General features: G+C 42.2%; 2 protein-coding genes across 3 annotated transcripts in view; one reads left to right on the forward strand and one right to left on the reverse strand.

Moving 5' to 3' along the window:
• Positions 1-17,032, reverse strand: part of kcnq1.1 (potassium voltage-gated channel, KQT-like subfamily, member 1.1) — a 173,572-nt gene that overhangs the window by 89,163 nt on the left and 67,377 nt on the right. The gene's annotated exons all lie outside the window — the stretch shown is intronic.
• Positions 3,499-17,032, forward strand: part of luzp2 (leucine zipper protein 2) — a 148,246-nt gene continuing 134,712 nt past the window's right edge. The window contains exon 1 of one of the 2 annotated variants that reach the window (XM_052063283.1): positions 3,499-3,831. In XM_052063283.1, the coding sequence (XP_051919243.1) occupies positions 3,770-3,831 (62 nt within the window). In that variant the 5' untranslated portion in view covers positions 3,499-3,769. The remainder of the gene's footprint in view (positions 3,832-17,032) is intronic. The other variant, XM_052063282.1, reaches the window with a different exon arrangement.

Below are 17,032 nucleotides of genomic sequence, written 5' to 3' on the forward strand. Positions count from 1 at the left end.
GAAATGGAGCTACAATCAGTCACCTCCTCTACATGGATGACATAAAGCTGTATGCTAAGAGCGAAAGGGACATAGATTCCCTGATCCACACAACCAGGATCTACAGCAGCGACATCGGGATGTCATTCGGGCTTGAGAAATGTAGTCGGATGGTGACTAAGAGAGGAAAGGTAGTCCGCAATGAAGGGGTCTCACTCCCTGAAGGAACAATAGCAGACATTGAGGACAGCTACAAGTACCTTGGTATACCACAAGCCAATGGCAACCTCGAACTGGCAACAAGGAAATCGGCTACGGCCAAATACCTCCAGCGAGTGAGGCAAGTCCTAAGAAGCCAGCTCAATGGCAAGAATAAGACCCGGGCAATAACAGCTATGCCCTGCCAGTGATCAGATACCCTGCAGGAATAATAAGGTGGCCAAAGGAAGAGATTCAGACCACGGACGTTAAGACACGAAAGCTCCTAACCATGCATGGAGGGTTCCATCCCAAATCCAGCACCCTGAGACTGTACGCAAGCCGAAAGGAAGGAGGCCGGGGACTAGTGAGTGTGAGAGCCACTGTCCAGGATGAAACATCCAAGCTCCATGAATACATCAAGGAGAAGGCTCCAACGGATGACTTACTCAGAGAATGTCTCAGACAATGGGGAACAGAAGATGAGGCGCTGGAAGAGGGACCATCATGGGAGGACAAGCCCCTACACGGGATGTACCACCGGACCATAACTGAAGTGGCTGATCTCAAGAAGTCCTATCAGTGGCGAGAGAGGGCTGGCCTGAAGGACAGCACAGAGGCACTCATCCTGGCCGCTCAGGAGCAGGCCTTGAGCACCAAAGCCATCGAGGCCCAGATATACCACACCAGACAAGACCCAAGGTGTAGGTTGTGCAAAGAGGCACCTGAGACGATCCAACACATAACTGCAGGGTGTAAGATGCTGGCAGGGAAAGCCTACATGAAACGCCATAACCAGGTGGCTGGCATAGTCTACCGAAACATCTGTGCGGAGTATGGACTGGAAACCCCAAGGTCAAAATGGGAAACACCTCCGAAGGTGGTGGAGAATGACAGAGCGAAGATCCTGTGGGACTTCCAGATCCAGACTGACAAGATGTGACCCCCAAACTAGATGAGTGGTTGCAACAGATCCCGGGAACAACATCGGACATCTCAGTCCAGAAATGTGCAGTGCTGGGAACAGCAAGGATACTGCGCAGAACCCTCAAGCTTCCTGGCCTCTGGTAGAGGACCCGAGCTGAATGAGGGACGGACATTCCAAAAATATGCATGGCAGGCTGATTGAACACTCTGAATTGTCCCTAGGTGTGAGTGTGAGCGTGGATGGTTGTTCGTCTCTGTGTTCCCTGCGATTGGTTGGCAACCGATTCAGGGTGTCCCCCGCCTACTGCCCGGAGACAGCTGGGATAGGCTCCAGCACCCCCCGCGACCCTAGTGAGGATCAAGCAGTTAGGAAGATGAATGAATGAATGAATATATATATATACACCACATATATACCAATCATACCACTTGTCAAATAGTAGGTTGCTTTCGTAATCTTAATAAATACCTCTTTTATATATTCTCCGTCTGTGAACAGCTTCCCATATCTGACTATTTCCCGAGCGGGCACAAAATTTGCATAGGTAGTTGAATTTATGGCTTCCATCCACTTCTTGAATTGATTTTTCCGCAGATCAGGCTTCCGTATCAATTCCGAAACAGGTTTTTTTCCTCTCTCTTCCTCAGCAAAGGCTGTGTGTTTATTTTTGAAATGTATCTCTAGAATATTGTTGACTTTTTTTTTTTTTTACCAGAAATTAGGCATACTGGTAACCTGCTCTGGTCAGAGGTAAATGCAAATGATTCTGCCCAAGCATCATTAATATTATTTTTTTTCTGATATTTTTCTTTTCTTAGATTTCGCCATCTTTTGCCTACCTAAGGTTGAAAGTCTCAATAAATGTATGGCATTTTGCTGGGCTATCGGAGAGTGTGACACATATTTTGAGTGACAAGAAAACAATACAATGTACAAATAATTTAATTTAATTATTTTGCAATCACAATAATCTTACAATTTATAACTTCAATTCAACCAATGAACAAAAACAAAAATAATACGTGCAGTTTTGGGTGGGCTTTCCACGCATTACGCTGGTCAATTCTGCCTGCCGACACATCAAGTGCTCGAAAACGTCTGTGAAGCAGGAATACTGATCACCGAAACTGCACAAGGTCTGAAGAAAGAAGTTGTGGTGCCGGGAGGCAAAATAACAAGGCCAGAGTGCAGCCAAACACTGTATTTTCTTAATAGGCTATTAACTGAGGCGGCCCGGTGTTCGAGTGGTTAGCGCATCGACCTCACCGTGCAGAGATACTGGTTTCGATTGCAGCTGCGGCCTTCCTTTGTGGAGTTTGCATGTTCTCACCGTGCCTGCGTGGGTTTTCTCCCACATTCCAAAAACGTGCGTGGCTGGCTAATTCAACACTCAAAATTGTCCCGAGGTGTGAGTGTGAACGTGGATGGTTGTTCGTCTCTGTGTGCCCTGAGATTGGCTGGTAACTGGTTCAGGGTGTCCCCCTGCCAACTGCCCGAAGACAGCTGGGCTCCAGCACCCCCCATTCCCCCCACGACCCTTGTCATGATAAAGTGGTTCAGAAAATGGATGGATGGGTGCATGAAATTAACAGCACAGGAATGGATTAACAGCACAACACCATCGCAGCAAACACCAGTTGGACAACTCACTGTGGTTGCCATTACAGAACTTTTCTCTTCCTTTTGCATCTCGACAGCACTTTTTATAGCAACACTTGAGCCGTGGGTTGCCGACTCCTGTTCTGTTCTGTTCTTGGCGCAGAGGATGTGGAGAGAATAGCGTCGGCGTGTAATGCGGATACGTATTTAGACCTGAGAGTCGGTGGAATTGAAGCAGATTTTACATGGGACAGGAAAAGTGAACCCAACCAATCCCTTTTTTTGTCGATTGAGAAATGGACAAAAAACCTTGAGTTTCAAACTTTGCATGTAGCCGACGTGTGGGGCGTCATGCACGTTTTGAGCACGGCATCTTTGATCCACTTTAATTCTCTCCTCTTTCATTTGAATACTTATTTAAGTGTTTCAAGATACAAATGTGTACATTTTGGCAGAAGAACGTTCATGCTCCCATTTTAATTACTTTGACTTTTTATGACTTTGTCACCTCAGCATCGCTTTGCTTTGCATCATCGTATTTTCATTTTTTCATTTTTAAGACCATTACATTCTTTTAAAATATGTTCACACCGTTTCTCAGAACTGTCAATTCCAATGTTGCCTGTCCCTGATGGCCACTCTCACCACTTGGGTATGCTGCGTCCTACCCCTCACAGCTCGCACATTGCAGGTAGTAAACAAACTGAATGGGGTACCACCGTGATGGAGGAGCAAGCAGCAGCCACCAATCGCAGAAGCTGACATAATATCTCCTCCACATTTCGCTCTCTTGATTTCAAGACCCACCCGCTCCTTTTCATTAGCAAGTCGGTCCGCGTCTCGGTGTTATTTAAAACCAGCTATTCCAACCCCTCTCGCGCAGCCACCGTGTTGCATCTGTTTGCCGCTTCGCGTGCGCGTGAGTGAGTGCGCGCGCGCGCGCGAGGGTGCACTGAAATCTCAAGCAGCGAGTGAGAAGGGAGAGCAAGAGAGTCAGGAGAGAGACGCAGGGGAAAGGCTAAAAGCATCCGAGACGGGCAAGGAACGGGAGTGTGATTCACAGCTATGAAATCCATCCAGGCTTTTTGTATGCTGCTTCTCTGTCCAGCTTTGAGTCTCAACACCAGGTAAGCACCGGATGACGTTTCCACTCAACCAGTTTCAGTCATTGAAACAAACGAAACGAGGAGTACAAACGTCCAATATTCGACTACTCCTGTGAAGCTCTGTCCTGCACTGTCAAATACAAGGCTTCTAAAATTGTCCGGGCAAGGGACTCACTGTATTTGGCATGTTGCTTCAGGAAACTCAAGGATTTAAAGGGAGGAAGGAAGAGATAATCTGTTTAACTGGGCTATTATCTTCCTCAATTCTAGGTCGGCGAAGAGACAGTTGTCCCATTGTGTGTGCAATTCCCTGAATGCGATGCCTGCCGGGGAGGTAGTGGTGGGTGGGGGGTGGGGGGGGGGGGTAACCATAGTGGTTTTGGAGACTTTTGCTGTATACTGGTTTAAAAGAGAGCTAGTTGAAATTAGGTGAAAAGAGAGGATGGGGCACGTGTGTGCCTGCGTGTGTGTCTGTGTGTGTGCGTGTGTGTGTCTGCGTGATTCAGGCGTGTGTGTGCGTGCGCATGTGATTTAGGTGTGTGAGAGTGTGTTTGCGCGTGTGCGTGATTCAGGCGTGTGTGTGTGTAGGGGTGTGCGTGTGTGTGTGTGCGTATCTGTGCGTGCGAGTGTGTGTGTGTGTTTGTGTGTGTGTGTGATTTCGGCAGTGCATTTAGAATAGTCATAGGAATGAAGAATGATGTATGAGTGGGAGAGTTTTGGTTACGTGGAATCGTTGAAAAATCATCCTTTCCGTTCATCACTTGTACTGTCTCTTAACATGAGTCGTGAGAGGAATCAGTGCTTTCATGGTACCTTGGAGACTTAAGTGCAGAGGCACACATAATAATAACAATAATTATATAAATAATAATAATAATGATACTACTACTACTAATAGTACACTTTTTTGTGCTCCCGAGTGTCTTAATCAGTTTAATTCTGTTTTTTCTTTGGGAACAAAGGGAATGACATATATGAACATAAATTTTAAAAATAAGTTTTTTTGTCATTGCTAATGTCATTGCTAAGGTCAATACCAACCTTTGGGTATTAAAGATTTTTTTCTTTTTGCCCCTTTAGCAAAGTGAGATTGTTAGCCTCGCACATATACCTCAATATCACAGAGAAAAACTAATGATGTAGACTTGTATTCCTCCAGGCTGTATTAATGTATAGCAATAAGCAAATGCGTACTCTTGTAGTCTGTAGTAAGATTAAGATATTAAGAAGAAAGAAGAAAACACAAACAAACACCGTTCAATTAAGCCAACTTCAAAATGTTCACCCCACGCTAAATGGCATATAACTTCTTTGTCACAACTTTGTGATCATTTTATTGTGTTCTTGTTCGAAACAATTGACAATTTCTAACTTAACAATGTCTTTATGTAGCTACTATTCCATTAGAGCGTACTTTATGAGCCTTTGAAGAGAGAGCTTGCAGTGATGTGGAGATAATTTTACTGGTTCTCATACATTGCAAGATACCTATTGAGGGTGAAGACCATCAAAAATAGTTAATTGTAATCACATATAGTACGAATGTACACTATGTCATGTTTAGAAAAGTAAAAACAAACAAACGAACAAACAAACAAACAAACAAACACACGTTTTAAGATTAAAGTGGTATTTCACTGACCTGCCCAACTTAAGAAAAAAGGGCAATGGGGATATACCAGCTCCAGGCTAACACATCTGCCAATGAGTGGCCATGAGCAGATAAGATGCATTCATCAGTCCAGTTTTTGAACTGCTTTGCGGGAGAGCTGGAGCCTATCCCAGCTGACTTGGGGCAGGAGGTAGGGTACACCCAGAACTGGTTGCGCAGACAAACAACCATTCACACTCACAATCACACCGAAGGACACTATAGAGTGTTCAATCAACCTGCCATGTATGTTTTTGGAATGTGGGAGGAACCCAGAGTACCTAGAGAAAACCCACACAGGCATGGAGAAAAATCCACAAACTCATGACTTCTGCACTGTGAGGCGGACATGCTATAACCGGTCGGCCACCGTAACATCCACCAGATAACATAGTACAGTAAATCGATGCCAATTATGAAAATTCTTTCTTCAATAAATATCGTTGTGAGCTGCTTAGTAGACAAGATGAAATACAGTACAAGGGAAAAAAAAGCATATCCGCTTTGTGAATTTATTTTAGGCCAGATTGCAGGTTAATCACTTCCCCAAGTGAACATATTTTGGGGTTTTTTTTTTGGAGGATGTGTTAATGACAGAGTATTCGATGGTGTCTCAATCAGACAAGTGTTTTGGTGCAGTGTTGGTCTTGGCCATGTAATTTGAATGAGCATTTGTCTCTGTGACATGTGTTTTAATAGCTTCATTGTGACACGCATTGAGCCTAACTACTGTATCTGGAAGAAAGGCCTCAAGGAGTACCGGTATTTGCTTTCATCTGTTTCTCTTGTGGTTGTTTCAGGGAAATGTCACGATTGAACTCGGTAAAATGACTGCACAGTTGATTCATAACACTTTCATTTCCATTGTGCTTATCATTAGCACTGTGCAGCAGTTGGTGACATACTCAATCTAATATGTTAATTTGTTTTGGCAGTGCCCATTAATGAACTCCAATATCATGAAGCAGTTTTCATATTTCCATGTAACATTGTGCAAGTGTTCGGAGGATGCAATCACAATTTATCATTGACTTTATTTTAACTTTTTTTTTTTATTTGCATCGTTCTGTTTACCACATGAAACTAAAGCATATTGTACTGAGATTTTATTTTGCTCAGACTCAGATGGCACTTTTTGCCTTCATACTCGGTTGTTATTCTGAGGGCTCATATTCTGTTCCACTATGGCATAACACTATAACATTAAACATTACTGAAAGTAAGGCGGACGAAAGAAAAAAAAAGAATTGTGACCTTGTAGCCTGCTGCAGAGGCGAGGCAGAGTTCTGCCTCGCTTTGTTAGATTCACCATCTTCACATCAGTGGTCTGTGAGTGAATCCCTTTTGTCCTTTATGTTAAGCGCAACATCCACCAAGGTATGTCTGACCCGATATGATTGCCTTATATAACAAATGCATTCTTCTGTTATGATTGCCCTCAATTAAAAAATGACATCCACGGTAAAAGCATAATAATGCAAACAGTATGGATGTTCATTAAAAATACTCAGTTTATTTAAAAATAATCAGTTTATGTCTGTATCTGACCAGTAATGCATACTCCACTTCCAATGAGAGTGTGATCAAAAGGCTTTGACTTTAATAAATTGAGCAACTCTGACCGCAGAATGATTGTGCAGGGTTGTGCGGCATTGCAAAAATCAATTGGTACTTAGGCAGAACACAAGGCTGCATTGACACGAGCCCCGTGAGATATGATTGTCCAGCCTCAGGTCAGGGTTGTGAGGCTAAGAATGTGCTTCTGGTTCGGCTTTTTTTTTTTCCACCTGCGCAGATCAAACAGTCCCACCTTTTTCCACTTTCAAGTTTTCTCTTTCAGGGCTTTTCTTAAAACATTTTGACACATTTTCTTGACACCATCTTTGATGCCTCTTGCATCAGCAGGCTCTTCTTAGAAGAAGCTGCTCTACCTTGCACCGTCTCCACTATTTCCATATTGTTACATTGTTTTAGATGTCACATGGAAGGGCAAGAGAGGGTCTTGGATTGATGACTGAATACAGGCGTTTTTTTTTTTTAACTTATGATATAAAACTCGTGGAGTGCCAACCACTTGAAAAAAATGTCAAACAAGAAAATGAGTAACCTCTGTGACTGACTTTCACATCCAATTTCTCATAAAATAATGAACAAATACACAGGTACCGCTAATTAAGACCATTTCTGATAGATTGTAAAAACAATGCACACAATGCAATGTTCTTTTGTTGTCTTGCATGTCTTTGTTTTGTGTGTGTGTGTGTGTGTGTGTGTGTGTGTGTGTGGTCATTTCAGTTGCGATGAGGCATATTTTGTTGAACATAATTCAAGTTAACCAGCACTCATAGTTTTGTCCACCATCATCCTTTCCATGCAGATTGTTGCAGAATGCTTTTCTGCTCTACATAGCAGAGAAAAGACAAGGTGAGGTGGTGGAAACATTGTCAGATATAAGACAGGCACACTAAGGATATGACTGAAACAAATCATTATAATTGTACATTGTATAATATTTGTTCAATATAGCATTGCATGTACAGTGGTGCCTTGATATACAAGCAGACTGACTTACAGGTTTTTCGAGATGCGAGACGTCGAACGTCCAATTCCAATCCTGCTTTGGATTACAAGCACGAACTTGAGATACGAGCACTGCTCAAAATCAGCTGCGATCGGCTCCAGCGCACCCCCGTGATCTTGTGAGGATAAAAGGATCCGAAAATGAATGGATGGATATTATTATTATTGTCGATCACAAGTCACTTGTTTTTGTTTGTATTTTTTTGATTCCTCAGATCAAGTAATTCTCCATAAGGCAGAAGATTATCTATGTCAGTTAATGGGCAAGTGAAGTGAAGTGTTTTTAGACCATGAAGTTGTCCATATACTGTATTTCTAAATTCCAAAGGTCGGTGAATGATGGGTAACCAGGAAGCGAGAGTGAGTGTGTGTACGGACACTAAAACAAACAAGTCTCATTTGATTTCGGAGAATTTATTGAGTCATATGAAGTTGCTCAGAGAAAGTTCTTTCTGCATCTTAGACAAAAGGATAACACGTGTTGGCGGGGGTTGTGACTATTTTTTTTTTTGGGGCATGACAAAAATTTAATTACACTTCCTCTTCTGCTCTACTCCTACCTTGTAAGAGGCAAACTTGGGCAGCCCTGTATAAAGAAGTGGTATTCTCTCCTCAAGTTTGGAGATGCTCAAAAGGCAGTGGAAATGAAAGGAAACCAAATCATAGGGTGGCCCCAATGGGAGCAGTGCGATTGAGCTATAAATGTCTGAAGGCTCCTTCAAATGAGGCACTTAAAATTACCAGAGGTCATGCGGGATGAAGATCTGCTTATTTTATATTCAAGAAAGGTTCAATGTACTTTGCTGTTTTCATTTTACGACAGAAAAAATCTTGTCCAATTCAGATATAGATATAAAATCAGGGTTGTTGTTGTTGTTGTTGTTGTTTTTTGATTGTAGTCTTGATGTTTTATCTTCATTACTGTTTGCATTTTTGGCCAGAGGTCCTGAACTTTTTAGTATTGTGGTCTGACGAACACCAGCTATCAATCTGTAATAACTTAACCTGTGGTACCTTCTTGTGTCTAGTATCACTAAAAGAAAAGAAAAACGAAAATGAAACGGCCATTCACACTGTTCATCTATTTTATGGAAATGAAATGGATTACCGTCATGTACATCTGGTAAAATGGTCTTTTCACACAACATAGTGAAATGACAAAATGAAAAAACAGATGCATCTGCTGTGTAAAAGCAAGATATTTGTTTAAGAATTTAAAAAAAAAACATCTTACACACATCATTCTTATTCAGCCTCTATTTAAACCATTTGCTAATGAATGTATTCAGTTCAGGCGGCCCGGTAGTCCGGTGGTTAGCACGTCGGCTTCACAGTGCAGAGGTACCGGGTTCGATTCCAGCTCCGGCCTCCCTGTGTGGAGTTTGCATGTTCTCCCCGGGCCTGCGTGGGTTTTCTCCGGGTGCTCCGGTTTCCTCCCACATTCCAAAGACATGCATGGCAGGCTGATTGAACACTCTAAATTGTCCCTAGGTGTGAGTGTGAGCGTGGATGGTTGTTCGTCTCTGTGTGCCCTGTGATTGGCTGGCAACCAATTCGGGGTGTCCCCCGCCTGCTGCCCGAAGACAGCTGGGATAGGCTCCAGCACCCCCGCGACCCTAGTGAGGATCAAGCGGCTCGGGAGATGAATGAATGAATGTATTCAGTTCTCCTGCATTTTGAGCAAACTGGCTATACGCTAGATTTAAACAATAATTTGTTTGAAAAAAATGGAATAGGTTGGTTATTCGTACATGTTTAGGTCATCCTACTTGTTTCCACATCATGCAGTGTACTGTTGTTCCTTCCCTTTTTCTGTTCAAGCACAAAGTTCCCGTTCCTTGTGCCGCCGACTTGGCTTCCCACCTACAATTCATGAAAGCCCATCTAAGGAACTTTGATGTGGATCTTTATTGCAACTTCAACCGACGGCAGATTGTACTGCTTTGGCGCTGTCACTACGCATAGAGTCGTGCTGTCAAAATTGTTGCTGTAATTGGCAGAGACTTAATTGCGCTGTCCCTCTAAACACGGATGCTTGTGTTCTCTGAAATGAGTCATTACTGGAGGGCTTGGCTCTTTGTTTTACACTGTAGTGCAAGATGTATAACCATAATAAACAAAGGCTGCGCACCATTCCTTGTCAGAATGGAAGCGAATATAAACTGACTTGGTTGTTTTCAGTGTATTGTTGCGGTGCAGCTTGGAGTCAATTTGTTTTGAAGCAAAAGCAGCACACTTGAGTGGTTTCTGGATCTTGTCACATCTGATCAATGCATATGAACGTGACGCTCAGGGCTTTTCTGAGGTTCTTCAATGGGGATGTTGTTCATGGCATAAGATTTGAGTCAAAGTGTCATCGTACGGCACGCGTTTTCCTCAGCATCTGACTGAGACATCCGCTGATCGTTCAACACAACTCAACCAGCATATCGGCTTTTTTTATTTTTATCCTTCATTTCAACGTTGGTTTTCGCTATGGACCCTGCTGCACCCCTTAGATAAGTACCATCTAATTGGTTTACATATCTGTAACTACATGAAAGCTTGGAAACATTTCAAATTTTAGGTCGTGAAATTGTGAATCGAGTCGTGATTTTAAAGGATCCATTTGCTCAATTTTTCTGCGGCTTATGCCGGAGCCTATTCCAGTTTCCATCAAGAGGCAGGTCCTTTGAATGATTTCCGGCCAATCACATGGAATGACGACAAACAACCATGACGTTCACGTCTCGGGACAATTGTCTTCAATTAACCTGCCATTCTTGTTTTTGAAAAGTGGGAGGAAACTGCCGTAGTACAGTCAAACCTCGGTTTTCAAACGTCTCTGTTATCGATCAAATTGGATTTCGAATAGAAAATTCGAGATTTTTACACCTCGGATTACGACCGAAAACCGTTTTTCGACCAAACTGAGCAAACTTGAATACGGCACTCGACTCGTCTCGGCTTCCTAACACGAAGTGACGCTTCTTTGTGTAACGTTCATTGTGAGCAGACGTGTTTATTGTGATTTACGCAAATCTGTTTGTTATTTCTTGATAGTGTATTAGCCACTAATCACGGGCCAAATAAATAGTTTCAGATTTCGAACAAATTGCTTTTCGAACAGCCTTCTGGAATGGATTATGGTGGACAACCGAGGTATGACTGTACTTGAAAAAAAAACATGCAAGCACAGATAAAATGCAAAGTCCACACAGGAAGGCCTATATTGAAAATCTTGTCTTAATTCACTCAAAAATGAAGGTGCTCTGTGAAGAATCTGCATCTGAGCAGCAATACACAGGTTTATCGTCCCTTCTGCTGATCTAATTTATCTGCCTGTGACTATACGTCACAAGCACAGATGAACAATCATTGTCATAAATTAACCAATATAATTTTTAAGAGAAATTAAATGAAATTGGATAACTTCCTGGAATTGCAGTACCCCTCATGATCTCTCTCCCGGCACACAAGGGTGCCACGGCAACCTGGTTGGGAATCACTGTACTGTAGAGTGTCCAAATATCCATCACACTGAGAGCAGAGGGTATTACCTGGTTGTATTACCTTCTTTTTCGCTTGCCTTTCGGCTGCAATGATTCTCACCGTTTCATCAAGTGAACGGCGTGAACAGACATCATGTTTTTCAGCAGCAGCAAGTTTGACATTCATTGCCGTTCAGCGTTGACATTCTCTTCTATTGAACGCCTTTTCTGTAACAGTGCATGTGGCTCAAGACTCAATTGAGTTGTAAATCTCACATATTTTGTCTCAATTTTTATCTTTTTGAGATTTGGCTTGACCATGATGTTGCCATCGCTCATAATCATTCACCAGTTTTGTTCTTTTCTACTGTCTCTAAACCCAGCACTGGTTTACTATCGGTAGAACCTAACTCGGTGGAATTATCCACCAAATCATGGGCAAATCGCAAGATGAAGGTGTTTCGTTTGGCATGAGCAAAAAAGCCTTATAAATGATTCAACTATACACAAACTGCTTGGATCACGGAAGATGAAGCAAGACATTCGAGGCTTATCTTTTACATGATTTATTTTGCTGCAGCATTTTTCTCTTCTCTTCTTCACACCGATTGTCTACTTAAATACTATCTGTCGACGTATGTCTTATTATTTCATTCCCCAGACGAATGCCCGCCAGTTGTTAGCTCGATGAATATCCCAGATGTAAAATTTGGTATTAAAATGAATGTGAACTGATGCAGTCAAAGTAATGTTCCACTTGTGCTAAACTGCATGCTTCCATCATTTTACAACCAGTGGCCAGCTAAGCTACACGAAGTAAAATGAATTACTGTGTTGACATTTCCTAATTCTTGCTCTGCATTCTACTTCCAGTGAGAAACACCTTCTGTCAAATATCTGATAAGTCAGGCATTTCAGTTTGTTCCTCGTGGAGTACTGCTTTTTTTCACTGTTATGCTAATTTAATCATCATTTGGTGCATGGCACTAAATTAAGCAAATTGAGAAACTGAGGTTTTATGTTTGTTGATAGCTGCAATTAAATGACCGCCTGAGTCTCAGTCTTGGAGGGTAAGTCAACAACAAGAGAGTTGCTCACCTGTTTAATTTATACTTTGCTCCCCACACAAACCACATACAGCCTGCCTATGCTAGGTGACACAAAGGAAATCAGTAAACAGTCAATATTTACAGTCGACAAAACAAATTCAGAATTTATTATAATTTTATAATTTATTATAAAATGATCAAGTTACACTGCGAAACAGTCTCATGCTCATGTTCAGTTTGTTTTGAAAACGTAATACAGCTTTTTTAAAATGTTATGATGCCCAAATAAATCTGGAATCCTCAAAGGCGACTGGTTGATTTCTGTTATTTTTATCATATCATTTTCTAAGCATATTCCACTGTCAGGATCCATCTTGGATGACAACCTCTAATTCTGGTCATCCCCTGTGATCCCGGTTTATTACGTTTTTTACCAAGAAACCTGATGGTTAAGTGCGTTACCCTCCACACACTCTATCTACAAGGAGATAATTTTCCATGCAGTCCTTTGCATTTAGAACAACGGAACTCTTTACCCCTCCTGGTTTTACAATATGTTTCAAGTGATGTTATGCATTCAAAGGCACTTCTGAATTGAAATGTATGCATGAAGACTTTCGTGAAAGGACCAGATACATGCCACCGCTTTGAGCAACTAACAGAACGAATGGCAACATTTATGTTGAAACTTTATTTCATCTGACATTTATTGCCTCACATTTTCACCTTGCTACTTTTTTTAAAAATAGTTTGGTGACTCTCCAACATACTGAAATTCTTAGTTGAAAACAGTAAAAGTGCCACTGTAGGCAGATTACTGACATATTTCTGACCTGCAGAAACTGTTCTGGGAATAATGCTTCTTCTTTTAAAGATGTTTTGTCACTTGCCAATCAATCTCCGGCGTCATTTGGCACCAAATGGGAACCCAGTCATGCAGTTCATCTTCTTGCTGATTGCATTCCTGATTAAACTGTCTGTCCTAGCTTTTATTTTGTATTTCAGCAATGACTAGAACGCAAAGAGATGTCTTACCCACAGAATGCAACTCTACTTTGTGTGGGTGTGTATGCACTGTATGTGCAATGAACCTCACTGTTACAATTCACAGAGGGTAGCTCAAGAGAGTTGCATGACCAAAGTCCACCGCTCTGGGTTGCCTGTCTGTCAGATGTCTTGCTTGGCTGAGCTCCATACAGTGATGGTGTTGACAAAATGACAGGATGAGAGCAGTCTACAGTGAATATCAATATGGCTCAAAAATATTGTTTCCCTCAAATGCCTGAGCACCCACACACACCAAAAAAAAACAAAAAAAAAAGAAGACAGCTGTAGAAAAACAAACTCTACGGATGATATATGCAACAAATTTCACTTGTGCAAAGCGCGGAGGGTCAAACCCATGCTCGTCATCATACAATCTGATCTCTCATGCGCATGAGATGTTCTTTCACCGAGGGTGAAATTACATGCTGACTGCAAATTATGCAAACAATTGCATTTCAAGATGCTTCTTGGCTTCGTGTTCAAATGATGGTGTGAAGAGGTTACATATAAATGCAGATCTACATTGTCATTCTTGTCCTCCCAGAGCTTGCTTTTTTTGTCTGTTCTTCGGCCCGCTGTTGAACACTGTTTGGATGTGAGAAGTAGGAAAGAATACCGCCACTCCACTGCGGCAAATATCAGTCAGTCATGGACCCTTGGACTTGTCATCAATTTTCTCCCCTTTTCAGTGCCGCTAGTGGGAAGCATTCAAATGTTTCTCCAATCTTATAGTTTGCCCTTGAACTGAAGCCCTTTTGTGGTGTTGAATGTGGGTGAGGGGGCGCGGGGGGGGGGGGGGGGAAGACACCCGGGGAGGTTGTCATTTCACACAGACCTAAAAGCACGAGTTTTTATGTTAAAAAGACCAATTTGACTTGCATCAAATATCTGCGACTTCGGTGTTAAATGAGTTATAGAAAACATCTGTGGTTGCATGTTTTCCCAAATTAGCATTTGATGACAGGTGTTTGGATTAACACCGATTTAATGAGCTTTATGAAATTCCCTGCAGGAAGAATGTGGGGTTTGGGGATTACTGACTTCCAGGATATTGTTTAGACAGGCAATGGAACATTTCCGCTGTAAACCCATTAAATGTGTATACAGTCTATCATTATACACAAGGGAACAGGAAACCATTACACATCATTTTATTGAACAGATCGATTGTACTGATGCAAATAGACAAGACTTTCTCATCCAAGACCCTTTCATCCTGATTCCATGTAAAACTGGGAGGAAAAAAAACACAGCAAAAAGGTTAAGAAGGCAGTAATCCCCAAGGTAGTGAATGTTGTGACCACTGAGCAGAAAACTGATTTTGATGGAACCAGTTGTATTTTTTCCCCCTCTCTTACATTTTAGCCAAAGTCAAGCCATACTTTCAATGTACTTTCTTGGATATAGACACACACACACACACACACACACACACACACACACACACACACACACACACACACAAATATTTTATTTTTCGTATGTGTTTTATTTATTTCATTTTTTAAAAATGTTATTTTATACTTCATAGCGGCAATATTTTGACTTCCATCTCTAACCACATTCAAGATGGATGAAATGTAACTAAAAAAGGAAAGCCAATTCCTGATACATTATTTGTACAGGCATTGGACAGTAACAGTGCTATTTCAAATGCTAACTCACCATGAGAGGTGTCCTGGCTGCAGGATCATGAACATAAATGGCCTGCGGTCATCTCGTCACAATGAAGCCAGTGTACACAAGACTTCAATTTATTCATATAGCATATTTTCCCGTATACGGCCCGGTCTTTCTTTCATCCACTGCAGATTGGGATGTTGGTCTGTTAAAGGGAGAGGCCTTTATTTGTAGCTGAATACATTTTTAATTTAGCTAGGCTCGCATACCTTTACACACTCACCTCAACAACCCCAAATTATCTTCAATTGCTAATGTATTTTCCTACTACTACTTTGTCCATAGTCATCGATGAAAATGTTCCGGTTGATGCCGTGGTGGCTGGTGCTTAGTGGGTTGGCATCTGCAGTCACACCATGCTACCGACCATAGAAGCAGCGTTTGAACTTCACAAACAGAACAAATGGACCTAATGTAGATGACCAGATAATGGAGTGGCACGTTGCACAATTGGTTAGCTCGTATGCCTCACAGTGCAGAGGTGCAGAGTTCGATTCTGGCTCTGGGCTTCCTCTGTGGAGTTTGCATGTTCTCCCATTGCCTGTGTGGGTTTTCTGTGGGTGCTCCGGTTTCCTCCCACATTCCAAAAACATGCATGATAGGCGTGATTGTGAGTGTGAATGGTTGTTTGTGTGCCCTGTGATTGGCTTGCAACAGATTCAGTGTGTATGTTCCCTGCTGGCTGCCCAGAGAAAGTGAGGGCTGCAGCATGCCCGTGACCCTGGTGTGGATAAGCGGATTAGATAATGGATGGATGGTTAGAGCAGATGATGCTTTGAATTGAATTGCAATATCGATGGCGGCCGCCGTGGCCGCTAAATGAAAGTTGTTCAATTGGTACTGAGGAACAATAGGAAAGCTGAGCATGTCCTCACAGCGTGTGACTAAATTGATCAATCACGAGACATGTCGCATGCGGCATTCTACTCTGACGGAAATTGCTGCCGTGTGTGCGGCATGTGTTGCAGAGTTTCCACGCAACACAATCTGTCAGTCAGGTGATACAATGCGGCCGTTGACACCCATGCGGACGCCGGAGTACAAAAAGGTCTGATGTGTGTCAATGTATGCTTCGAACTATAGTAGAACAACTGAGTGTGCCCCTTTGTTAGCGCTACTGAAACTCTAAGGCACGTGGGAATGTTATGGTGACCCGTTTGCAGATTAAACTGTAGTGTGAACAAACTAATGAGTGTAGAATCATCAAGTGGTGGGTGAAAGCATTACCTCGCCTTGTGGTGTTGCCCAGTCATGATTGATGGAGCCGCTCCATCACACAATGATGTTCACCTTGCATTTCGGTCTTTTCATTTGCTGCATTTTTCTTTTCCATTCTGTCAACCACATGTGCCAACAGAGGCGAATATGAAAATGCAAAGTGTAAATGCAGCGAAGCTTGGATTTTTTTTATTTTATTTAATGCATACATTTGCTGTGTGAGTGTGGGAGCAGCGTGCGATTGCATTCGGGTTTGAGGGTACACTGTTCTCAAGCGATTTTTCCCACAAATTGTTTCATATTATGTAAAACTAAGAGACAAAATGGGAGTCATACACACACGTATGATTATGGAGAAATTGGCTCGTCCGCTGCCACTGACTCAAGTTTGAGGTCGCTGTTTTTGTCCTAAATGTCAGCATTCCTCAATTTGGTTAGAACCGCCCAAAAAGAACCCAAAAACGTCTTCTGAGTGGAGGATTTTTTCGGACAGACATCATTTAACAGAACTCTAAAATAAGTGCCGC

The sequence above is a fragment of the Hippocampus zosterae genome, chromosome 4 (assembly GCF_025434085.1).
Source record: "Hippocampus zosterae strain Florida chromosome 4, ASM2543408v3, whole genome shotgun sequence".
Taxonomy (NCBI): Eukaryota; Metazoa; Chordata; class Actinopteri; order Syngnathiformes; family Syngnathidae; genus Hippocampus; species Hippocampus zosterae.